The sequence below is a fragment of the Myotis myotis genome, unplaced genomic scaffold, assembly GCF_014108235.1.
Source record: "Myotis myotis isolate mMyoMyo1 unplaced genomic scaffold, mMyoMyo1.p scaffold_m19_p_2, whole genome shotgun sequence".
In the NCBI taxonomy this organism is placed as follows: domain Eukaryota; kingdom Metazoa; phylum Chordata; class Mammalia; order Chiroptera; family Vespertilionidae; genus Myotis; species Myotis myotis.
The window spans coordinates 62167245-62193390 of record NW_023416324.1 but is presented as its reverse complement, the minus strand read 5'-3'; the positions used below and the strand labels follow the sequence as shown (position 1 = coordinate 62193390).

General features: G+C 38.1%; 1 protein-coding gene across 5 annotated transcripts in view; it reads left to right on the top strand.

Annotated features, from left to right (window-relative positions):
* LOC118676357 (SSX family member 2 interacting protein) overlaps nucleotides 1-26146 on the top strand; it is a 59346-nt gene that overhangs the window by 31717 nt on the left and 1483 nt on the right. For 4 of the 5 annotated variants that reach the window (XM_036350161.1, XM_036350157.1, XM_036350158.1 and 1 more), the window contains 11 exons: nucleotides 332-501; nucleotides 916-1128; nucleotides 4722-4832; nucleotides 7677-7812; nucleotides 9657-9732; nucleotides 9814-9991; nucleotides 13871-14021; nucleotides 17319-17455; nucleotides 17797-17970; nucleotides 22578-22692; nucleotides 23065-23227. In XM_036350161.1, the coding sequence (XP_036206054.1) occupies nucleotides 332-501; nucleotides 916-1128; nucleotides 4722-4832; nucleotides 7677-7812; nucleotides 9657-9732; nucleotides 9814-9991; nucleotides 13871-14021; nucleotides 17319-17455; nucleotides 17797-17970; nucleotides 22578-22692; nucleotides 23065-23227 (1624 nt within the window). The remainder of the gene's footprint in view (nucleotides 1-331; nucleotides 502-915; nucleotides 1129-4721; nucleotides 4833-7676; nucleotides 7813-9656; nucleotides 9733-9813; nucleotides 9992-13870; nucleotides 14022-17318; nucleotides 17456-17796; nucleotides 17971-22577; nucleotides 22693-23064; nucleotides 23228-26146) is intronic. The other variant, XM_036350160.1, reaches the window with a different exon arrangement.

The window sequence follows — 26146 nt, the reverse complement described above, 5'->3', positions numbered from 1 at the left end:
CATTGGCTGCTTCAATACATTTCTCTGATATATTTCTTTAATTGCATAAACTTTGAATGTGTAGACAAGTGATTTTTGTCTATTATTTTTAGAAATCTAAAACATGGCAAATTAAGGTAGCATATTGTAGCTTAACATGCCTAGTAAGAGGACTTTATAGTTGTGTTTTTTGGGGAAAAGTATATAGTACATAGTTTTCATATACTACCAACTTTGTCTTAATTTGAAAATACTTAAGATATTTATGTAATTCAAAATCTTTGGTAATGGAGATTGCTAACTTTGCATGCATTTGAATATATTATTTACATAAGTGCTTTTATTCTTTCAGAAAGCAAAAATATCTCTCAATATACCTCAGAAACAAAGATGTCTCCATCAAGTCTATACTCACAGCAAGTGCTCTGTTCTTCAATACCTTTATCAAAAAATGTGCACAGTTTTTTCAGTGCCTTCTGCACAGAAGAGAATATTGAACAAAGTATTTCATATCTTGATCAGGTAATGGTGGGTTTTTTTGTAAGAAGCATTGGTATAAATCAAGTTCTATAATATTGAAGTTATGAGAACACTTGTCATTACAAGTATATTGTTGTGCATTGGTCCAGGACTTGTATTAGATTTGTGGAGAACCTTGGTGATCACCTAACTAGATACAAGGAGCAGGCTGGCCTCCCATCTCCCCGGGGGCTCCTCCACTGGGAGTCTCACCCTTATTTTACTAGTGAAGAAACCTGCCTGCCTCGCTCTAAGTGACTGAAAAGATTCCAGTTCTCTCAAATTCTTTTTCTTTGGGATATTTACTGTTTCCTTAACTGTCATAGGATAGTTTTCTCAGAAAATATTTCTATCTTTTGTTTTTTTACTAAGTTTTGTCTGGTAACCAACTTTTAGAAAAACGTTTTCTCCTACCAGGAATTGACTACTTTCGGTTTTCCTTCATTATATGAAGAATCCAAAGGTAAAGAGACAAAGAGAGAATTAAATATAGTTGCTGTTTTAAACTGTATGAATGAGCTACTTGTACGTCAGCGGAAGAACCTTCTAGCTCAGGAAAATGTGGAAACACAAAATCTGAAACTGGGAAGTGATATGGACCATCTGCAAAGCTGCTATGCAAAGCTCAAGGTGAGAATCACGCCAACCTGCATTCCAGTGCCCTTGTTATGCAATTGATGCTGTACATTTTCTTTGGCTTTATCACGTTTTAGAGTTAAAATTTTTTTGTTTTAGTTTTTTTAAAAAGTAAAAGTGGACTTAAAGTGATTTTTGCAAATCCACATACTGCTTCCTAATATCCATATGGACAACATTGATTTCATGAACTATTTAGTGACTTGCTGAGTCTGTAGAAAGTTAGCTTAGGAAATATTTATGTCTGAGGAAAATAAATAAAGATCCCCTCACCCCATTTAATCTTGCTTAATAAAGTAGATGCTTAATTTACAGAAGTCTTACTGTGAGAAGCTGCATCAGTTAATTCCAAGAAAAATATTCTAGAGGGCACCTGTGCCAAAGTTGCTAAAAAGCTCAGTAATGGAAGCAGGCCTATAGCGTCTAACTCTAACAAGTGTCTGGGCTCTAGAGAAGACCACAGAAGAATGCTTTTGCAAACTTGCTTGTTTCTCTGAACAAAGGAAATATTTTCCACAGGGCCATTGACCTGCTACCTTAAAATACAGAAAATTTGTTGCCATCTTCTACTTCGCTTTCATTCTTTTATTTCATTCTTTCGTTTTATAAAAAATTCTTATTTATTTGAGAAGGAGAAGGAAGAAGGAGTTCAAAATCAGTATAGTGGGAACTTATATTATGATTATATATTATGAAGGATGTAATAGAATCAATCCATGGCAAAAATATTTTCTAAAGATGCTAATATTTTGGGTTTCCTTATTTGAGTTTGTGTGTATGTAAGTTTTGAATCTGCATACTCCCACAGGATCAGCTTCTGTTTAGTTTTTCCCTTGTTGGTCCATGCCTCTCTATTTTTCTTCCTCTATATTCCCCCTCCACCGCACTCCCTTCAAGAACAGATAACAATTTTTTAAAACTCATGCCCGGCCAGCATGGCTCCGTGGTTGAGTGTCAATTTATGAACCAAGAGGTCACGGTTCAGTTCCCAGTCGGGGCACATGCCAGGGTTGTAGGCTCAATTCCCAGTGTGGGGCCGGCAGGAAGCAGCCAATCAATGATTCTCTCTCATCATTGATGTTACCATCTCTCCTTCTCCCTTTCTCTCTGAAATCAATAAATTATGTTTTTAAAAAAACCCCACTTAATATCTTGAATCTCAAAGCTCTGTTGGAGAGTAACAGGATCTCTGCATGCAATATTTGAAAATCCTTTAGTAGGGATTGTGCAATAATGAAGTGGCCTGGAATGGCCTATTTGTGAACACTGGGCGTGTTTGGTAATTGATTTAGAGAAGCATCTTAGCTCCTCAGCAACACCTGCCCCTACCAGCCCATCAATGCCTAAGGCTAGTTTATGTTGTCTTTTAGCTCATGTGCAGTAATAACAGTATGTTCCCTCTAATATTTTTAGGTTTTTGTACATCCTATATGCCTCAGGGATTATCCAACTGTGTATCTTGGCAAACTAGGGAAATGGGGGGGGGGCGGGTACTGGAGGGCACAGATGGTACCCTCCAGGCTTATTAAAAGGCTGCAAGTTGTGGATACTACTTTAATCTTAATCAGAGAGACCTATAGAAGGTCTAATGAATTAGAGTGAGTCAGAATTTTGAACCCTAGACTAAGATTTAAAACTTTTATATTTGGGCACTGTTGGCCAGTGTCTTATAAGTAGCTGTTGAATAATTGCATAATGATATTGGTAATTTGGAGCTATTAAGCCTTTTCTCTAAGAAGTAATCATTTATTAGGACTACCCAGAATATTTTACAGGATACCTTCTAATTTAGGATTTGACCTGGGTCAAATCAGATATTTTGGGTCAGCTGTGGACAGAAATGTGTGTTCAGTGGGAAGAGTTGCTGATCTATCTTTGAAGAGCTTCTAGATCTAGCATATGATTCATTTAATTTCTTGAGCAAAATATATTGAGTATATACTAGGCATTGGGTTTCAAAGATGAGTGAACCCAAGCCCTGTTAGCAAGGAGATTGTAGTCCAGGGGAAGGAGACATGTGAACCACAGTTATTTGCTTTACTGATTATTGTTGGTGTAGGCAGTAAGGAATACGCTTCAGGGAGCGGTAACAGCACTTTATCTGAGATTTGAAGACTGCATAGAAATTTGCTAGTATTTGGAAAAGACCTTTTAGGCACAGCGTATAACCTGTATAAAAGCATGGAGGCATTGGAGCACATTTTACTTTCAGGGAGTCATATAGCTCTGCAGGGACTGCAGTATATGACGCAAGATGAAGAGTGGTGAGCAGTGAGGCTGGGGGCCAGGCCCCAGATGATGTGAAAGGCATTGTGCGGAACCCCGGAGGCTCCGAGGATTGTAAACCGGAGGAAGATATCGTGTAAATATCAACCTGGCAGTAGATGGAGAAATTATGGGCCGGGGGGGGGGGGGGCGCCGATTTCTGTCTGGAATGGAAGTGGTGGGGTGCTCTGGAAGCCTGGTGGAAAGGACACCGTAGTAGGCTTAGCAGTCCCTGACTATGGAGGTTCTGGACTTGAACAAAGATAGTGTCAATGGAGATAGTTAAGAGTGAAATAGGAAGACAGCTTAGGAGGTAGAATGGGTAGAATTTCATGAAAAGTTGAATTTTGGAAATAAGTCATGAATATAAGATACCATTCAGGTCTCTGACTTGAGTTTACCAAGGATGGTGGTATGATTCACAAGAAATGCAGGAGGGCAGTGTAAGATTTACAGGGAAGACGATGAGTTCAGATAGAGTGTTGATAATGACCGAGGGAATCTGTGATCTGACATATGGGACATATCACCTGGCCCACAGGCTATAAGGTCAGCCATGCCAACATTTTTGACAACCTTAGAATTATCCAAGTTTAATAGTCCTACATTTCTGAATCTCCTTGAGATCCATTGTGTGAAAGTCATTATTTGTATCAATTATGACGTAACTTGAGTGGCTCTGGTATTTTATAAAGAGGATTTTTAAAAATTCTCTAGTAGTTTCATGCACAACTTGACGCAGTTTCTATAAAAATGTGCAAAATGAATTGAAAACGGGCATCTTGCTCCGCACTGATTCCAGGATCGCTGCCATTTCTCTCTGGGAAATCTTCAGTTTACCGCCCGCGAGGGAGAAGTGGTGGCACGCAGTGGTCCCACCCTCTCTGACCTGAAGTGCTCCACTCTGCTTGCTCACCAGGCTTCCTCACACTTAGCTTTGAAGCATTTTTGGCTCTTTCTCAGAAGCTCTTTCTAGAAGGTTAAAAAGTGTTAAAAAAGAATTTAAAAAAAATATTCAGTGGAATAAAATATTCACTGCAATAAGTGAAGAGTCTTTTAAGGGATCCATTTTGAAGCTCTTTTGAATAGGCATAAAATTTTGGTACATAAATTAAATAAAATTTGATACTTAAATTTAAATAAATTGTAGGACTTTATAGTGTCGAGCTTTATAAGTGCTTTAAAAACATTTTGTGTACCTCTAAAATTCAATTGTAGTGAACAAACACTAGTATGTATTGCTTGTTTTCACTAATCTTTTAAGAATTCACTTGTTCTGAAGCTATGTTAATTGTAATCAAAATTGCACACGAATGTTGTAGGAACAACTGGAAACCTCCAGGAGAGAAATGATTGGGCTTCAGGAAAGAGACAGACAATTACAATGCAAGAACAGGAATTTGCATCAGTTGCTGAAAAATGAGAAAGATGAGGTGAGTTGTCAGTTATTGTAAAGTTTAAGTGATTTTTTAAATGTAATTTGAGGTGAACATAAGAGCCACTTCACTTTAAAACAAGCAAGGACAATTTTTTCATTCTGTGTCAAGCTGTATGGCGGGCCTCTGTGTACAGTATTGCATCATATTTAACTGGGTCAGAAACCCTCCCCACAGTCCCCTCTGCCAAGTGGATCCATTGGCTTAAGCTTGTTAGTCGTGGCTCGTGGCAGCCAGTGTCCTCTACCACCCACCCTTGGTGCACAGGCACCGTCACTTCTTCTCGGGCACACGGTGCTCTAAATGCAGGTCATTTATTGCCTGCCACACCTGTACTTCATAACTGGCTGCTGCCTCTTGCACCCTCTTAAATATTGACTTTGTTCATCCAGTCGAGCAATTAATTAACTGAACACAAGTTATTGTTTAAAAACACAATTCACATTTAAAAATCTAATTTATGAGGCTAAAGATGTTATAATTCTAATCTCATTTCTACTTTAGTGGTTACTTAGTATTTGGACCTATAGAGTTAATGCATTTGAAATTATTTTTAAATTTATGTAAGAAGAAACCATTATGCTTTTATTGCTGTGCAGTTTGATCCTTGAGCATGTGATAACTAAAAATAGAATACTTAATATAATTTCAGTGTTGTATATATTTTTTTAACTATAATTAAGGACTGTTAGGGGAGCATATTTATTTAAGGGCCTTGCAGTGATTTAGACAATTATTTTACCATATTTGATTATTTAATAGTATATATAGTAAGTGGTTAATGAGTATCTTAACCCTAAGGTTGCTTATATACTTACTTGAGTTCTCAGAAAATTTTGACTTGATCTATTGATTACATGTAAGTGATTTGAAAATAGTTCACCTTCAGTGAGGATTAAGTTAAGCAAGATCATCTGTAGCGGGTATTAAGGATGTCTGTGTAGCCTGGCTGGTGTAGCTCAGGGGTTGAGCGTCGACCCAGGAACCAAGAGGTTACCGGGTTCAATTCCCAGTCAGGGCACATGCCTGGGTTATGGCTCCATCCCCTGGGGGGCTACTGGGGAGAGGTGTGCAGGAGGCAGCTGATCGATGATGTTTCTCTCTCATCAGTGTTTCTATCTCTGTTCCTCTGCCTTCCTCTCTCTCTAAAAAAGCAATAAAAACATACAGATATATAAGAAAAAAGAATTTCTATGTAGCCCTGGCCAATTTTTCTCAGTGGTTAGTGTCAGCCCAAGGACCGAATGGTCTCGGGTTCAATTCCTGGTCAAAGGCAAGTACCTTGGTTGCAGGTTCCCCAGCCCAGTGGTTGGCAAACTGCGGCTCGTGAGCCACATGCGGCTCTTTGGCCCCTTGAGTGTGGCTCTTCCACAAAATACCACGTGCGGGCGCGCACGTACAGTGCAATTAAAACTTCGTGGCCCATGTGCAGAAGTCGGTATTTTGTGGAAGAGCCACACTCAAGGGGCCAAAGAGCCGCATGTGGCTCACGAGCCGCAGTTTGCCAACCACTGAGCCCAGCCCCTGTAGGGGCTCAATGCAGGAAGCAACCAATTGATGTTTCTCTCTCACATCAATGTTTCTCTCTCTCCCCCTCCTTCATCCCTTCCTTCTCTCTCCCTTCTCTCTCCCTTCTACTCTCTCTGGAAGTCAATGGAAAAAATATCCTCAGGTGAGGATTAAAAAAAGAAAAAGGGAAAAGAATATCTATGTAGAATAGAAATTACCTTCTATTAAGGGCTGCTTGAGAAACCATAGAAGAAATTAACATTTACCACTAGTCTCCGGCATTTAATAGATACTCAGCAAATGTTTGAATCGGATTCTGCTGTTTGTACCTACTCTAATTTGAGAACTGTTTATGGTCAGAAAAAAATGAACCGATTTACCTGCTGCCATGAACTGAACCATGGCTAATCTGCCTTGTCACAGATTAATAAGGAATAAAGTGATTCAAGTAATTCCTATAAGGAAGTCATTATAAATGATCAGGTGCATTCTACTTGTTTCAGATAAAGCTTTAATCACTAACATTTCCATAAATGATTTTCTGGCTTCTAAGTGATCAGGAGTTATATATGCAGAGTGAAAGGTGCAGAACAGCAATTTTCAACTGGTGTGCCACAAGGATTTTTAAAACATGCAGTACCTGACTATTTAGTCAGGGGCACTGACCTCTTTCCTTAGATTGTCAAATAAAAAAATGTGCAACACAATAATAGCCGCCCAATGTGAATGAATCAAAATTATACTCATTTTTTGTCAGAGCAGCCAAAAATATAATATTTTTAGTTGTGTGCTACAGAATTTTAGTAATTAGTTGATGTGTGCTATGAGATGAAAAACGTTGAAAATCATTAGTGTAGAAGATAATTTAGAAAGTTAGCAACGATGGAAATTTCAGTATTAAAAATAAAAGTTTGATGTGATTCGTTTAAATGATATTTTATTTTAAAATATATGTTTTTTATTGATTTCAAAAAGGAAGGGAGCAAGAGAGAGAGAAACACCAGTGATAAGAGAGAATCATTGATTGGCTGCCTCCTGTATGCTTCACACTGGAGATCAAGTCTGCAACCCAGGCATGTGCCCTGACCAGGAATTGAACGGTGACCTCCTGGTTCATAGGTCGACGCTCAACCACTGACCACACTGGCCGGGTTAGATGATATTTTAAAGAGTGATTTCCAGTGGTTATGGAGAAGCAAGAATAATCCTAGAATTTTTTAACTATTTTATGGGGAAGTGAATGCTAGGACCTTTTTTCTCTTTTGAATTTGTGAATTTTAATTGGGTTTATCAATCCTAAAGGGACACATTTGATAGAAATTCTTTTTTCAGGTACAAAAATTACAGAATATCATTGCAAGTCGAGCTACTCAATATAATCATGATATGAAGAGAAAAGAGCGTGAATATAATAAACTAAAGGAACGTCTACATCAACTTGTTATGAACAAGAAGGATAAAAAAATAGGTAAGAAGTGGCTGGCTAAGACAGAACAAGAGGAATAAATAAGCTTATACTATGATAAGAAATAAATGTAAAAGCATTGAGCACAATAATTCCTGAAATATTTTCATGCTTAAACAATTTTTAAAGATGGTATATGTCCATATAAACTAGAAATTGAGGCAACAGGTAAGGGAAAAAAGAGGTAATTTTGCTTTGCTTATTACTTGCATATAAGAATTGCATTTCTTGTTAACATGGTAGGTGTGGATTAATCCATAGAGGAGAAATAAGCCAGAGGACACACTCTAATCTTCCATAATAAAGAACCAATAATATTAAAAATCAGGATCAGTTGTTTAGATCAATAGAAGTATGCTTTTGAGAAAATAGTTCATCAGACTAATAATTTGTCAGTTTGAGTTCCCTTAAATTGAGTTGTACATTTTGAAACAACTATTCAAAAGGATGAACTATGAAAGTTATGCTTATATTTGTGTGGTCTAGTATTTTTTTAATTTATAATTTACTTCATGCCAATATATGAGTAATTTCAAGTAAACAGCATAGATTGAGAAGTAGATCTATACATACACAGAAGTAGAGTACACAGATAGTTTCGCTGGCCTGATGAGATTCAGGGGACAGGGAACGTGTGCGTTTTATTTATTGAAGCATGGTTTCTAGTGGACAGTAGGCTGTCCTGTAATCTGTACTGTACAGGCGCACCCCTAAGCTGTCTTTCTAAACTGAACTGGGACTTGCATACAATAGCTGACCAGCAGATGTTTCCAGCTGTCACCTGGTGGGCTCTGTCTGCTACCATCCAGTGATCAGTGTTGACCGTATCACTGTCATGCTGTATAGCAGAGGTGTTGCAGTTTTTCAAAGATTTTTTTATTTTTAAAATCATTGAAAAATGAAAGTGTAATAAGCAATTAAGACAAGGATGAAAATCTCTAGGTATTCTGAGGTAATAAATCTAAAATTGCACTTGGACACTCATTGGTTTTTAAGGGTGGTTAACCGTGTGTTCATTTATGAAGGAAATAAAATTAAAGGATGAAATGCTAGAAGTATAAAATGTATTGCCCAGTTAGAGAACTTGATTAAAAATGTTACTCTGGTGACAGCCCTTATTTTATGGGGGGAGTGGGGGGTTGGCTGTTTCACCTTGTCCAAACCCAGTTGGAAGTGACAGGTTCATAATGATTTTATCAGTTCTAAAATGACAACTTACTCCCATCTTTCTTCTTATGTCAACTGCTTCCAACTCCATGTGGTGCAGACAAGGCGTTAATGCTGGCACAGGGCTTCCTGATTGACTCCTTTACCAATGCTGCTGCTACAGGGCTTGACAAACTTCTTCTGTAAAGTTCAAATACTAAATATTTTTGGGTTTATGGGGTCTAACCGATTTATCTCTGCCAATGTAGCACAAAGGTAGCTGTAGACAGTATATAAGCAAACTGTGTGGCTGTGTTCTAATAAGACTTTATTTATAAAATCAGGCAGTCAGCATGTAGGCCCTGATGATAACATTAATGATAATAAGATAACATTTATTAGGTATTTACTGTGTTAAGTGCTTTAACATTTCTTTTGTTCTTCACAACTTCTCGTTGGTACATGCTTTCATTATTACCTGTATCGATGAAGAAACAGGCTCAGCAGTTAAATAACTTGCCAAGATCTCAGTGCTTATAAATGATGAAACCGTAATTTAAAATCTGGGCTGATTGAGCCCAAAACAAATTTCAGTCTATATACCAGGTTGACTTACATCCTTGATGCATTATGGAATGTATTAGGGTTTTAAACACTTAAACGTGTGTGGTGAGGATTGGTTTTGTTCTGTGTTCTTGTAGCTATGGAAGTTTTAAATTATGTGGGGAGAGCTGATGGAAAAAGAGGCTCTTGGAGGACTGGTAAAAGTGAAGCAAGGTAAGGTCCAATTTAAATTGATAAATTCAACCAGACTCTTCTTTCTATGCTGCATTTTCATACTGACAGTTTCTTTTTCAGGAATGAAGATGAGATGTATAAAATTCTCTTGAATGATTATGAATATCGTCAGAAACAAATCCTAACAGAAAATGCTGAACTTAAGAAGGTTCTTCAGCAAATGAAAAAGGAAATGATTTCTCTTCTTTCTCCGCAAAAGCAGAAACCTATAGAAAAAGCAGATGATAGCACAGGAACTGTAAGTGGCTCTTCCTTTCAGATTGCTAATTAGAACTGTTGAGCCCTGACTGGTTTGGCTCAGTGGATAGAGCGTCAGCCTGCAGACTCAAGGGTCCCAGGTTCGATTCTGGTCAAGGGCATGTACCTTGATTGCGGGCACATACCCAGTGGGGAGTGTGCAGGAGGCAGCTGATCGATGTTTCTCTCTCACTGATGTTTCTAACTCTCTATCCTGCTCCCTTCCTCTGTGTAAAAAGTCAATAAAATATATTAAAAAAAAAAAAAAAAAAGAACTGTTGAAGCAACAAACAGGTATTCTCCATGGGGACACTGTTGATATTTTGGACAGGACACTCTCTGCTATGCTACCCCAGTCACTGTGACAACCAAAAAAATGTCTGTTTCCAGACATGTCTTGGGAAATTGGTGGAGATTATTTTCTGATGACATAATATGTGCCAAACACTGTAATCATTTTTATAAGCATTGTGTCATTTCATTCTTCTTATAATTTGATGCTTTTGATACTATAATCATCCCCATTGTGTAGATGAAGACACCTGAGGCACAGTGGTCAGCCCAGTGTCACACATGACCGAACCAGGATTTGCATCCAAGTCCTTCCTCCTCCAGAGTTCATGTTTTTAATCATTGTGCCATATTCTTTAAATATTTTACTTCGAGTACGGTGTGCTTAAGCAGGCTCTGCTTTTCAGAGAGTGAAACCTTTGTTAATGCTAGGAACCAAATAATCATTCATTTCGTAAATATATTGAGTGTGCATTATGTTCTAGTTCCTGGGAAGAAAATTCTAAAAATATTTTTAAAAATATATTTTTATTGATTTCAGAGAGGAAGGGAAAGGGAGAGAGAGATGGAAACATCAGTGATGAGAGAATCATTGATCTGCTGCCTCCCACATGCCCCCTACTACCTCCCTGGGGATTGAGCCTGCAACCTGGGCATGTGCCCTGACCAGGAATTGAACTGTGACCTCCTGGTTCATAGGTCAACTCTCAACCACTGAGCCATGCTGACAAAGCAAGTCTCTAAAAAGGTTTTGACTTTTCCCCAGTCTTTGTTTGGGCTGCTATAACAAAGTATTGTAGACTGGTTTATAAACAACAGAAATTTATTTCTCACAGTTCTGGAACCTGGAAATCCAAATCGGTGCCAACAGATTGGGTGCCCGGTGAGAGCACTTTTCTTTGCTGCAGATTGCTGACTTGTACATGGTAGAAGAGAGTCAGAGAGCTTATGGCTCCCTTTTATAGAGGCACTCATCCCATTCATGAGGGCTCTACTCATGACCTAATCACCTCCCAAAGACCCCACCTCCTAATACCTTCCCATTGGGGGTTAGAATTTCAACATATGAATTTTGAGGGAGCACAATATTCAGTCCATTGCATCTGCAAGATGCACTTTTTGAGAGAGACAAACATATAGAGAAGTTATAATTCTACTAGAGGCCCGGTGCACGAAATTCATGCACTTGACGGGGGTCCCTCAGCCCGGCCTGTGCCCTCTAGCTGTCTGGGAGCCCTTGGGGGATGTCTGACTGACGGCTCACACTACCGCTGCTGCGCTCGCCAGCCGTGAGCCCGGCTTCTTTCTGGCTGAGTGGCGCTCTCCCCATGGGAGCGCACTGACCACCAGGAGGCAGCTCCTGTGTTGAGCATCTATCCCCTGGTGGTCAGTGCATGCCATAGCGAGCAGTTGAGCGGCCTTATTAGCATATTACCCTTTGATTGGTTGAATGGCTGACTGGACACTTAGCATATTAGGCTTTTATTATATAGGATAGTTATTGTGGAGCTATAATAGGTTAGTGCAGTGTGTAAAACAGAACAGAGATGGCAACTAAGGAAGACATCACAGAGCAAGTGACATTTGATTTGGCTCTTAAAAAATTAGTCGGTGTTTTTGAGGTAGAAAGCATGGGAAAGCATTTGATGAAAGGAGAATAATATGTACAAAGGTCTGAAAAAGCAAGTCATAATGGTGGAAGTTCTTTTAACTCCATTTATTGCTTTATATAGAAGTTTAAATTCTGGATTCAAGATGCATGACTAAAATTTGAAACTAATAGTGTTGGTGTAAAATGTTAATTACCAGCAACTTACCAGGACTTAATTTTGTATTTCCCCTGTTTTTAAGGCATTGGTGGTATAGTGGTGAGCACAGCTGCCTTCCCCGTTTTTAAAGTTTGCATTACACCACTTCCCTTTTACGAAAAAGCTACATTAGTACGTTTTCACTAACCAAAAGAAATCCAAAGAGAATTTTCCCTTTTAAATTAATAGTCTTTGCTTCTTCACTTTACGACATTTCAGTTTATGGAAGGTTTCATAGGCACACTCTACTTTTGGATATTGGGGGAAACTGGTGTTTACTTGTATTAGAGATTCGGCCTATTCCCATCCCATCTCTTACCTTTCTTTTTATTTCTTCTTTAAAAACAGCATTATCTGAATGTTCTTTTAAACTCTATAGTTAGGGGCCTCCTTGATGCCTTATTTAGTTAACCTTTTTCTCTCAAAGTCCCTCTCTTCAGGTCAGTTCCTAACATTCACTAATACCTCTCTAGGATTAGCAGAGTTCCCATTACTCTGTGGTTGCTTAGCTCTTGGCCCAACTTTTACTAACCTCTCATTACCAGCTTTTATTCAGCAAAAGTAGTGGTAAATAAAGATCTTTCTCATAATTAAATTCCCCTTTTCCCCAATTATTTAGCCAGTGGTAGTATCTGTATAATTCATAATTCAAATATTTAGGGTTAGAGAAACAATCTCTTAAGTATATTTTCTGTTTTTAAAAGTATATTTTCTGTTTTTCTACATCTTTTTTCTGTTAAAATTGAAGTAATTCAGTTGGAGCATTATAGCAAGAGGAATAAGTTGTAATGTTGGAATATCTAGGTAGCATCCAAGTGTCGTTTATTTTTTATTTTGCTTACCTAATTGTAGCCAAAATTTGTACTCAAAATTCACATTAAATGAATTTTTCATTTTCATTTTGTGGTTTTAGAATTTCAACTTGGAAATGTGTAGCAATTTGTTATTTTCAAATAATGGATTTTCAGTATTTTTTAAATATATAGCAGAGAAGGTTTAGCTTCTTGGAAAAGTTACTGGCAAATAGCTTTGGAAGATTGGCAATAACCAGAGTCACAGTGAGCTACACTCTGGGCATTTTCCCATTGGCTCCCTGGGAGACCTTGACCTCTGCAGCCCATCACTGACCTCAGACTATTGACGCAGTTCTTCTCACTCAGTTAGGACCATTCTATGTAGATTCAGATTATTATGACATACTCATTTTAATATTGTTTCTGTATGTTCTTTATTCTGCTTTGATTCTATTTGATCATATGCAATAATAAAGTTTGTTACACTTTCCTATGATTTAGTGTCTTGGTAGAATGCACAAAGAAAAATAACCTCCAATTTTATTTTTTTAAATTATATGAGAAAAATAGAACTAAAAGATGCTTTTACTTTGGAAATTATTTCACAGGTTTGTTTAAGCAGCGTAAGATTGGAGACCAGTTGATCTAACTTTACCTCACTTCTACTTCTTGGCTGTGTGACATTGGGCAAGTTACTCTTTCTCTAAGCCTGAGTTTGGAAGATTAATTAACATGTGAAAGCATCTAAAACATTAGACAGATAGTAACTTCCTCACCCAGCTCGAATTCAGGTTTGAAGAGACCTGATTTGGGGAATTTCTATCTTCAATATTAATCGCTTTTTCTCAAAATACTTAGGTTAAGTACTGGGTCATATATGCTTAAGATACAGTACAGAAATGATTTTGATAAGTAGTTGACAGTCTGATTACTAATGCCTATGTGCCTAAAGCCATTTTAAGATACTGGTCTTTTTATGTCTTGTAGGGTATCTCTGATGTTGAAGAAGATCCTGGGGAACTGAGTAGAGAGAGTATATGGGACCTTTCCTGTGAAACTGTGAGAGAGCAGCTTACAAACAGCATCAGGAAACAGTGGAGAATTTTGAAAAGTCACGTAGAAAAACTTGATAACCAAGGTAACTACTGCCTAAATGCATGCAAAGTGAATAGTGACCCTCAGTAAACTTAATTTCCCTTCATATAAAAGCCAGTTTGGTGGTTTAAAAAGCAAGACTGCCTACTTCTAGCCGTGAGGTTGAATCTCACTGAGAAAATGTACTTGGCGCCCAGAGTGCATCTTTCTCTGGAAAGCGGACGCCATGATTCATGTGCTCTGAATTCACTTGGATACAGTCATCAGTCTCTTACTAATCTTGGAAATCAAGAAGTAGTAATCATCATACAGTATAAATATGAACCTTTTGCTTATTCTAGATATGTGCATCTCAGATCCTAATAACCCACTTTTAAATTATTTTCAAAATAAATGATGTTCAATGTATTTGTGTCAGGGAGTCTGTAAAGTAGAATATCCAGGTCTCTGTTCCCTATATGTAACACTTAATAGTTTGGTGCAAATCTTTTTAGACTTTTATCTCTGCATTTGCAAAATATTTATTTAAAAATACACACACAAAAAACCAAATATTGAATATTTTAAACATCTTTTCCTATCAATACATATAGTATAGATAGATTTACATGGATTAATATGTTTTTAATATTTTATATTAAAGTTTACATGCTTTTTTTTAATTAAATCTTTATTGTTTAGATTATTACATTTGTTCCTCTTTTTCCCCCCCCATAACTCCCCTCCTCCCAGTTCCCGCCCCACCCTCCGCCCTCACTCCCCACCCACTGTCCTCATCCATAGGTGCACGATTTTTGTCCAGTCTCTTCCCGCATCTCCCACACCCCTTTCCCCCCCAAGAATAGTCAGTCCATTCCCTTTCTATGTCCCTGATTCTATTATAATCACCAGTTCATTCTGTTCATCAGATTATTTATTCACTTGATTCTTAGATTCACTTGTTGATAGATGCATATTTATTGTTCATAATTTTTCTTCCTCTTCCTCTTCTTAAAGGATACCTTTCAGCATTTCATATAATCCTGGTTTGGTGGTGATGAACTCCTTTAGCTTTTCCTTATCTGTGAAGCTCTTTATCTGACCTTCAATTCTGAATGATAGCTTTGCTGGATAAAGTAATCTTGGTTGTAGGTTCTTGGTATTCATCACTTTGAATATTTCTTGCCACTCCCTTCTGGCCTGCAAAGTTTCTGTTGAGAAATCAGCTGACAGTCGTATGGGTATTCCCTTGTAGGTAACTGAGTTTCTTTCTCTTGCTGTTTTTAAGATTCTCTCTTTATCTTTTGCTCTTGGCATTTTAATTATGATGTGTCTTGGTGTGGTCCTCTTTGGATTCCTTTTGTTTGGGGTTCTCCGCGCTTCTTGGACCTGTAAGTCCATTTCTTTCACCAGGTGGGGGAAGTTTTCTGTCATTATTTCTTCAAATAGGTTTTCAATATCTTGCTCTCTCTCATCTTCTGGCACCCCTATAATTCTGATGTTGGTACGCTTGAAGCTGTCCCAGAGGCTCCTTACACTATCCTCGCATTTTTGGATTCTTTTTTCATTTTGCTTTTCCGGTTGGGTGTTTTTTTGCTTCCTCGCATTTCAAATCATTGACTTGATCCTTGCGCTCCTCTGGTCTGCTGTCGGGAGTCTGTATAATATTCGTTATTTCAGTCCGTGTATGCTTAATTTCTAGTTGGTTCCCCAATATAACATCGAGGGTCTCATTAGTTTTCTTGTAGATCTCATTAAGTTTATCAGCGGCTTCTAAACAGTTCTTGAGAGACCTTAAAAGTGTGGTTCTGAACTCTATATCTTCCATTGACAATTTTATCCTGTTTCTTTGTCTCCTCATTTTGTTATGCTTCCTTGGTGCACCCCCTAGTGGTCTTTGTTCGCAGTCTTATAGTTAAACCTTGATTGTTGTAGCTAATACCAGGGAGGGTTTGACCTCCAGGCCAAGTGACTATGAGAATCAGCTGTGTCAGCAGTGAGAGAACTTCTGTCCTCTAGGGAGGTCCTAATCTAGCCTTTGCCTGAGGCTATCCGGCAAATGCCTCTGTGCAGGGCTTGGGCAGGGCGGGTCGCACAGGATCAACAGGGTGGGCCGGAGAGAGCAGTTATGGCGGCTCTCAGTCCTGTCCCCAGGGGCTCTGCCTCTCTGAGTCCCAGCACCCGCTGCAAAGCTCGGAGAGAAAGCTGCACTCGCTCTGACCGAAGCCAGACAGTCCCGCTTCTCCCGTTTGAGTCTGGGTCCCTAAAGACTCGCCCGGATCTGGAGCTCAGAGTCTGCGACTCCCTCCCAATTGAAAACGCCAACCGCGCCCTCCGCCGCCAGCCCGCTCCGCGCACTCCGCACCTCAGAATTTGACTTCAGCACTGCGCCTCCTCTGAGTGTCCGTATGCGTTTCTCTTTCCTCCTAGTTGTAGGACTTCCACTCAGCCAGCGTTCCTGTGGTTCTGGGTGATGTCCGTTCCGTCTTTTAGTTTCAATTTTGAAGTAGTTGTTCAAGGCAGCAAACTCCGGTGTTAACCTATGCCGCCATCTTGGTTCTCCCTCTAAAGTTTACATGCTTTTAAATCAAGAAAATTAACTGTCTGCTCAGTAAGTGGTTTAATTAAAAAATTATTCTAAATTGTCAAAAATAACAAACTCAGTGCCATTTGTCTTCAGTAATAAAGAGCCATCAGCAGGTGGTGTTGAGGGGATCTATGCGGGTAAAGGGGCCATCTGTAGTTTTCAACAATAAAGATACATTTTTAAAATAAATAAAGAGCGATCAGCAAACTTATGGAAGTACCAAAGTTAGTTGACAAGAGATTGTATTGACTTGGGTGAGGCTTCATTGTCTGTTAGTATGTTCGGGCTTCCTGTTTGTCGGAGTCTAAACCAGAGAGTGAGATTTGTAGCACTGCGTTGGCCTTGGAAGAAGTGTTAAAAGAACATAGTTTATGCAGGTCAGTTATTTTTCCCTCTGTGAATATAGGTTGTCCATTTTTAGTTAGGACATAATCTTGAATAAACATGGATTACAAAGTAAATGTTGGCAGTGAAGGTCTATTTGTGTGGATATCCTTTAGTCCAAAAGGGTGCCAGTTTATAGTTGTCATGAACTCCTTATAGTTGCTTTGCTTTTTAAGTTTTTCAAGTGTTAAAATAATATAAATTTAATTTTAATATATAGTAGCTTATGAATTTTTAAAGAGCACAAGAAAATAGTAATCTTTCAGAAAGCCTATGGGATTCCCGAAAGAGAAAAGTTCCGAGAGCTTGATTTTTAAGTGTATGTCCAAAAGGCACCGTAAGCTAAGTGGTGACTGTTAAGCTAATGTCAAATTACTACTTTTATGTTAGTTTCCAAGGTCCACTTAGAAGGTTTTAACGATGAAGACGTAATTTCACGACAAGACCATGAGGAAGAAACCGAAAAGCTTGAGTTGGAAATTCAGCAGTGTAAAGAAATGATTAAAACCCAACAACAGCTTTTACAGGTAAATGCGAGTTACTCTTTAAAACTGTTCTTCCTTGAGAAGGACCAGAATGTTACTGAATCTTACGAGATTAAGTTCCTTTATTTCATAAGATCTGTAGTATTTGACACTTGTCCGACCTAGGGTCTCTGCTTCCTTGCAGGTAGATTTCATACTATTGCTTAGTTGGTCTTGGCCAGTTAGAGTAGAAGCATTTGGGGAATGGCACACCTCAGTCGACGTTCTCATTCTTCCTAATTTCTGTCCATCCGCTCAAGTTTGACTTGCCCTCCCTTGTTTCGTTTCAACTTGGGGGAGTGTTGCAGGGGCCCTCAGGAACTTACTGTTTTAAAATCTAATAGCAGCAGCTTGCTACTGCATGTGATGACGATACCACTTCACTGCTACGAGACTGTTATTTGTTGGAAGAAAAGGAGCGCCTCAAAGAAGAGTGGACCCTATTTAAAGAGCAAAAAAAGAATTTCGAGAAAGAAAGACGAAGCTTTACGGAAGCTGCCATTCGCCTAGGATTGGAGGTATTTTAACCAATTGGCTTTCCTTGTAGCACTTTTGAGAATTGTAGAGAGGCCTCAGTAGAATGCATTTAAGTTCTGTGTCCATTTAAAACTATTTTACCAGTGATTTCATCAATAACTTGAAATGAAAGAGATGCTAAGCATGTGAACTATAGAAGGATATCTTTTTGCCTTTACCAGATTTGAGGATTGAAAAATTAAAAAACAACAACACAGCAACTAAGCATTCATTATCCCTTTTGGATTAGCTTTCTACTATTAAGTGTTTAGCTTCACAAGAGAGATCTCTTTTGGGCATATGTCATCTGTCCATTGTCAATAGATAGTGTCAGAAGACAGTGCAAACAAGAGTATGTTTGTTGTTTTGTTTTTATAAAAGGAAGTGTGGTAAAAAGTGAAGTTCTTTTTCCTTTTGGGCCCTCGTCCAGGGATATGGGCCTCCCTGTTAGCGGTTAGGACTGTTATGTATGCATGTCCTCAGCTTGTTTTTTTTTACTCAGCAGTGTATTGCCTACAGATTTCCCTTTCAACAATTATAGAAGTAATGTCAGGACCTGGTTTAAAAAATAAAATCAACCCATACAAAAAGCTAAAAAGTGAGAAAATACCCTCCTTTCTCATTGCCAGTTTAATTCCTCAGAGGTAACCACTGTTACAAGTTTCTATTTGTCATTCTTCTGGGAAGTATTATACTATTTTAACTTTAATATATTTCAACTTTTTTTTCTTGATACCAGTCTAGATTCCCCACTATGAAAGAGTAGGCATTTAAAGTCCTTATCTTGACTACCATCTATACTGTTCCTTATATCTGGTTTCTTTATAATATCGTTACTTTTTACACCACTTTTTAAAAAATTGCTTTTTCTGATTAGCCTTTTTACTTTGAGTAAACTGTTTAATGCATTTACTTCATGTTTGCTCAACTTCAGACAGTATTAGCTTATCCTTGCAAGGAAAGAAGGCATCCTCCTAGTTACTTACTCCATTGCGCTTGCCCCTCCATTTCTGATGTGATAATTGTTTTTCACTGTGAAGTGATATCACATTCATATTCTGTCCTGTAATATAATCCAAGTGAAGTACTTTGTGTAAGATTGAGACTTAAAAATTGAAAACCAGGAAAAAACATTGATAACAGCATGATTGTTAAATATTATTCATTTATAACCAAGTAATATATTTGGACACATAGAAAAACTTCTGTGTTACTAAGACTGCCACCTGGAAGAGAATCTTCTGTGCATCACTGTGGAATAAATGCTTTGACTGTCTTTGTAGCCTCCTCTATGATTTCCTGACTCAAATTCAGCCATCATGTTTCTTCTATCTCAGGTTACCATCTTTCTCATGGTTCCTTTTTCAGTAATCTGTATTACCTTATTCATTTTCTCATAAGTAGTGTGTGAGTGAAAACTGTTTTGAAATAGGGAATATACAGAAGTGTATTCATACTTGATTGGTTTGGCTGGATATAGAATTTAGGTTCTAACTTTTTCCCTTGAAACTTTGAAAAAGTAATTCCTTTCCTCCTCCTCCTCCTCCTCCTCCTCCTCCTCCTCCTCCTCCTCCTCCTCCTCCTCCTCCTCCTCCTCCTCCTCCTCCTCCTCTTCTTCTTCCCTCCTCCTCCTCCTCCTCCTCCTCCTCCTCCTCTCTTCTTCTTCTTCTCTCTCTCTCTCTCTCTCTCTCTCTCTCTCTCTCTCTCTCTCTCTCTCTCTGTTAATCCTCACCCAAGGATATTTTTCCAGTGATTTTTAAGGAGAGTGAAAGAGAGAGGGAAAGACAGAGAGAAACATCGATGTGAGAGAGACACATTGATTGGTTGCCTCCTGCACGAGCCTGACCAGGGCCTGGACCGGGGAGGAGCCTGCAAACAAGGTATGTGCCCTTGACCGGAATTGAACCCGGGACCCTTTGGTCCGCAGGCCAGTGTTCTAGCCACTGAGCCAAACCAACTAGAGCAGGGGTGGGCAACCCCTGGCACGTGTGCCAAACATGGCACGCCAGTAACTTGCTGGCACATGAAACCCTCTTTTATAATCTTCCATTTACAGTTTTTTTCTTAATATCGACTTTTTTATTTTTCGGATAAATTCAGTGTAGGTGCATCTTAGATAAATAAATAATTTTACATAACAAGTTATCTTAAAGACCATAGACATGGATTGACAAGAGAGGGGAAGAACAATTTCAATAGTGTCGAAAACGAACTATTGAGGACTTGGAATGCCATTCCAGAAAATGTTTTCTGTTTAAAAAACTTTGCAGCAGTGTTACTCTCCATGTTTTCATCCACATACGCTTGTGAATCTTTGTTCTCAGTGATGAATTTTGTTAAGTCTCGTGGTAGGAGTAGCCTGACGGATGAAAGTAGTAGCTCGTGCATATCTCTGAAGGTCACGAAATATAAACCTGATGTAAAATCTCTGTCATCAGTGATGCAGCAGCACAAGTCCCACTGATAATATCAAACAAAATCATAAAGTTTTCTGTCAGACTATCAGTGTACATGCATACATTAAAAAATAAATGTATTTTTCATCATCATATACTGTGTTTTTGTCGCTCGAATGAATTATTTCTTCAAGGTTCTTCACATACGTACATCTTAAGAGATATCAAGTAGGCGTAACATGTTCTCAAAAAATTAGGGTTGGCACGCAGAAGAATTTTGAGTCAGAGATTTTGCTGGTTTTGGCACACACTCACAAACAGGTTGCCCACCCCTGGACTAGAGCTCCATTTCTTCTGGTATGTGGTTTTTGCTAACGAGAAACCTGATTATAAGGTAGCCTACGTTACTCTGTAAATACCCTCTGTTTTGTTTCTTCCCCCTCTCTGGAAGCTTTTGGAATTTTATATTCTTAAAGTTCAGAAATTTTACCAGAACCTATCTCCGTGGCTCCTTTTTTTAAAAATATATATTTTTATTGATTTCAGAGAGGACGGGGAAGGAGGGAGGGAGGGAGAGAGATAGAAACATCAATGATGAGAGAGAACTGTGACCTCCTGGTTCATAGGTCAATGCTCAACCATGAGCCATGCCAGCTGGGCCCCATGGCTCTTTTTGCCTGAAGATATACTATATTTCCTTAGTTTAGGGAAATTTTCTTCTATTCTGTATTTTTACCTCTTTGGACTTCTCTCAAATCCTGGAACTTTTCCTAGACAGATGGTTAGCCTTCTGAGTCTGTCTGTAGATTGACTTTATGTTCTGAATTTGGGGATATTCTCTCCGTTTATCTTGTGCATCAGCAACCTGGTCTTCAGCAAGGTCAGTTTTATTATTCTCTTCATCCCGAGTTTTTATTTCAGAGTTTATCATTTAAGTGTTTAACCTCTTTATTTTTTTTGTTTTCTTTGTATAGCATTGTATTATTTTATAGGTGTTCATAAATCTGTTCGATAATTTGTATTATGGATTTTTTTGTATCTAACAGTTTTGATACATTGCACATAATTTTTCAAGAAAATCGATTTCAAATATAATAATATTACATGTAATAAACATTAATATTTCAAGAAAAAAGATTTTAAATATAATAGAAGTAATCCTGTTATTTATAGATTTTCGATATTTCCTACAATTTTTATAATATTATACTATGTTAGTACAGTTTTGGTAATATTATATTTAAAATCTGTATTACGGTTTTTAAAAAATATTTTTTTCTGTCTTGAACTATATGTTACCCATGATCATTTCTCTTGGCCTTTTTTCTCTTATGCTATTAGTTTTCTTCAAATGTTTAGTGATGCATTATTCTGTATTAATATTTATGAGTGAAAAACTACATAATGTTGGTCATTTTAAATAGCAATTTGCAAATTGTGAAAGTCAATTTCATCCATAGCTATCCTTCTCAGGAAACAAGAACAATTGGCACTAGCATTTTCTCTGTTTTATAGGATCACCTCTGTTTCTGAGCCCATATCCCCCCCCCCCCCCCCCCCCCCGCCCTGAGATGCTCTTGCTGCTTTGTATGCCACTCCCAGTTCTCTGCTTGGGAATCCCTTTGCCTCGGGTCACTGGAGGATGGCAGAGCCAGTGAAGGATAGGAAGGAAGGAAGGACCAGAAACCTGAGTGGGCGGGAGAATGTAGTTTAGGATTCGGCAGCTGTGCAGAAGGGGGAGGTTTGACATGCGCCCCCTTGTGGTTTAGTGGTGCTGCTCATGCTGGTAGATGGTTGGAGGATGACAGCAATGCTTGAGAAAGCCTTATCTCTTTTTCTCATGTGATTAATTTACAATGGGTATTTTTCTGGTGTTTTTGATTTTATATTTATAATGTTCTATAGATTCAAAAGTTATGCTCATATTCTGCATGTTTAAAAGTTATGCGAATATGCTATTTTTGCATTGTCTACTTGAACTTATCCAAAATTGATGTGAAAAAATAGTGATTAGTTGGTTTATTGGATGAAAGGGATGGCTTTTTATTTTTAAAACAATTTTCTTAAGTGAAATGTTTTCTTAATTCATTTGACTTAATTATATATATGGCAGCCAGAAGGCAAATACAGATAGCTAGAGAAATCATGTGAAATGGCAACTACATGAGCATTGGGATACTGATCATATTTCTTTGGTTTGCTTATTATGACAGAGAAAGGCATTTGAAGAAGAAAGAGCCAGCTGGTTAAAGCAACAGTTCTTAAATATGACTACTTTTGACCACCAGAATTCAGAAAATGTGAGACTTTTCAGTGCCTTCTCAGGAAGTGAGTATTTCATAAGCTCTTTAATCTGAAAATGCATGTAAAAAGTACTGTAAATTATTAATATAAAACTTTGGAGAGCACCAGTAAGAGCTTCCTAACTAAAACTAAGAAATCAACTTTAATATTTTATTTACTGAGTCAAATGGGAATGACAGGAGGGCTATGCATTCCAAAGACAACTTTTGTGTATAATAATGTCAAGTTTTTGAAAATTTACTACAAACAAATATTTTTAAAACAATCCTTTTAAATGTTTGTGACAAAGATTACGGGATGAGCTAGACTCTCATTCTGTCTCACACCTTACTCAGAACTACAAATAATTCATCACAGTTAACCACCTTCACTATATTGCCTTTTTTTGCCCCACAGGTTCTGACCGGGACAATCTTACAGTGCACTCAAGACCACGACAGAAGCCCTACAGGGTGTCTAATGGGTCTCCAGTTTGTACCTCTAAACTCACAAAATCTCTTCCTGCTTCTCCTTCAACTACAGACTTTTGCCAGACGCGTTCCTGTGTATCTGAACATAGGTATTGGTCTATAGGTCATCTCCTCACATATACATAACATCGCTAGAGTTGCATTGCTGAGGAAAAGTTGGCATGTTTGTAGTATTAGCAATAGTAGAGGCTTTGGAGAGGAATTCAGTAGATGGATTCATTCATTATGCAAATATTTATTGAGTATCCATTATCTATAGGCAACTATTAGGCAGCAGGAATACAGTTGTGAACAAGGCATATACAGTCCCTGACTTCTGGGAGCTAAATGATGTAATGTGATTCTTTTTATTTCACATCTAAAATACAATTTAAAATTTAAATACAATTTAAGTACAGGAATGACAATATTTTAAGTACTTAATTTTATTAACTAGAAGGATATTGTTGGATAGTTTTTGTAGAGCACATATTTAGAGTTCCTTTTCTATGCCCGTTCCATTGGTGTTGAAGGGCAGAGCACTGCTCATCCTCATCCTGCCTGGTAAAGAGGATCAGTACCCAGGATGATGGGGTCGAACAGCTGTCCCCGTCCCAGGAAACCCACATATTGCTATTAACTGCTGCATTTTGGGATAGCCCTCTGTCTAAGGTTGTTAAATTCATTTTCTGAGCTATAATACCAATTCTTTAGCTCGCAACCTGTTCCAAGATTAGCTTTCAACTAAGCAGCTAGACCATTACTACTGCTGCAGAGGAGCAGACAGGAGCTGCGGGCTGTGTGGGAAAGTGTGCCCGCGATCGCTGTCCTCTGGAAGGAGGAGCCAGTGCCCAGGGCCTGCCAGACTGGCAGGCGCCTTAGGAAGCCCGCAGCCTCACAGCACACTGGCCTGTGGTAGTGAGAGGTTTGCATGGAGCGAAGTGCTGAAGAAGGCAGTAGCCCTTGAAACAAGAATGTTAAATAGATGAATTTCAAAACAAAAAAATGAAGCATTTAAAAGGACAAAACACTCTAACTTAAAGTTGACTTTTGAAAGGATTAGGACTCCAAGTAAATATTGGGGCAAAGAAGAGCTGAGGGCCCTCCCGGCAAGTGTAGCGACCCTGAGGTGAGGACACTAGTGTGTTTGTGGATGTGAGTGTAGTTAGCAAACAAGACCAGGAGGTGGAGGGGAGGGGTCAAACCCTTTAAGGCCCTGGGTGAGTAGATTGGGATTAAAATGTTACTATGTATAAGTTCAAATATATATATAAACTAGAGGCCCGGTGCATTTGTGCATTTAGTGGGGGGTGGGGAGACCTTCAGCCTGGCCTGCGCCCTTTCGGGCAGGGCATATGCCTGAGTTTCGGACTTGATCACCAGTTTGGAGCGTGCAGGAGGCACCTGATCAATAATTCTCTCTCATCATTGATGTTTCTCTCTTTCCCTCTCTCCCTTCCTCTCTGAAATCAATAAAAAAGAATATTAAAAAATCGTTTAGTCTGTATTTGTAGGTCAGATAGTCTAAGGGCAATGCAAAAGCATTAGAGACTTTTAAGCAGGAGAGTGGAAAAAAAACTTAAGTTTTAAGAATATTACTCCATATCATGTAGGAAACATTCTTGGAGCCAGTGTGATATAAGCTGGGAGACTCGGTCAGGAGGCATTAGTGGAGCAGAGGTGGGAGATGATGGTAATGTGGATGAGTGTCAGAACATGAAGGCTGAAATGTTTGGATTTAGGATATATTTTGCAGTTAGAGCCAAAAGATTGAGTGATGGGTTGGATATGGGCAGTGAATGTTTATTTAATTTATAATAAAAGTAATGTAAGCTCAGAGTATTTTCTTACATAGAATGTTATAGAAACATTGAGATTTGACCAATCAGAACTATATATATAAATTTAGACATAAATTCTAGTTACCACTCACAAATAATACCTTTTGTATCTAAAAGAGAACATAGGATAGTTGCCCCAATTATTTTTACATATTTTAAATTTTTACCTTTTTATATAACTTTTTTTAGTTGTGAAATATTTGACAAAAATATTTCTTGAAGACATTGTTTTATGTTTAATAAAAGTCCAATATTTAGTACCTACATCATAGGGCAGTGATGGTGAACCTATGACATGCGTGTCAGAGGTGACACACGAACTCATTTTTTTGGTTGATTTTTCTTTGTTAAATGGCATTTAAATATATAAAATAAATATCAAAAATATAAATCTTTGTTTTACTATGGTTGCAAATATCAAAAAATTTCTATATGTGACACGGCACCAGAGTTAAGTTAGGGTTTTTCAAAATGCTGACACACCGAGCTCAAAAGGTTCGCCATCACTGTCATAGGGTGTTGTGAAGTTAAGTGTCAATATTTGTTAAAAGCACTTAAAACAGTACTTGGTCCATTGTAAACCTTTAGTAACAGGCCATAAAAATAATAAATGTAAACATAAAAAGATTATAAAAAGACTTTTCTGTTTCTTGTACTCCAAGGTTTTACACTGTATGACATCAATCACATAGAAACAGAATTTTGAACTTAAATTTCATTAAGCTATTCATAGTTACTGGCCTCGGAGGAAAAACATAGGAGAGAGTTGTGTAAATGGCTATCAGTTGCAGCTTGATGTAGTTCTTGAAGTTTTATATTAGGTGGTAAATTTGTGTTTTTGCTCCTGAAGCACCTTGGATCTGGGTTTTGTAATAAATAAGGTTACAGCAAAGTAATTAGAAGTATTTGCAGCATCCTCATTGCTCCTTCATTGCAGGATGGAATTTTACATAAAGGCTGTGCCTGGGTTCCATGCAAAGTAGCTCTGTATTAAGTTGGAGATTTCAGTTGATCATTGACCTTATCTGAGATGGCAGGGATTCTGAGGGCTGAAGTATATGCAAGTTACTTTTTTTTGTTTAATATATTTTATTGATTTTTACAGAGAGGAAGAGAGAGGGGTAGAGAGTTAGAAACAAAATTACATAAGATGCTCACCTGATAAAAATGTACTGTTCTTTGGTTCAA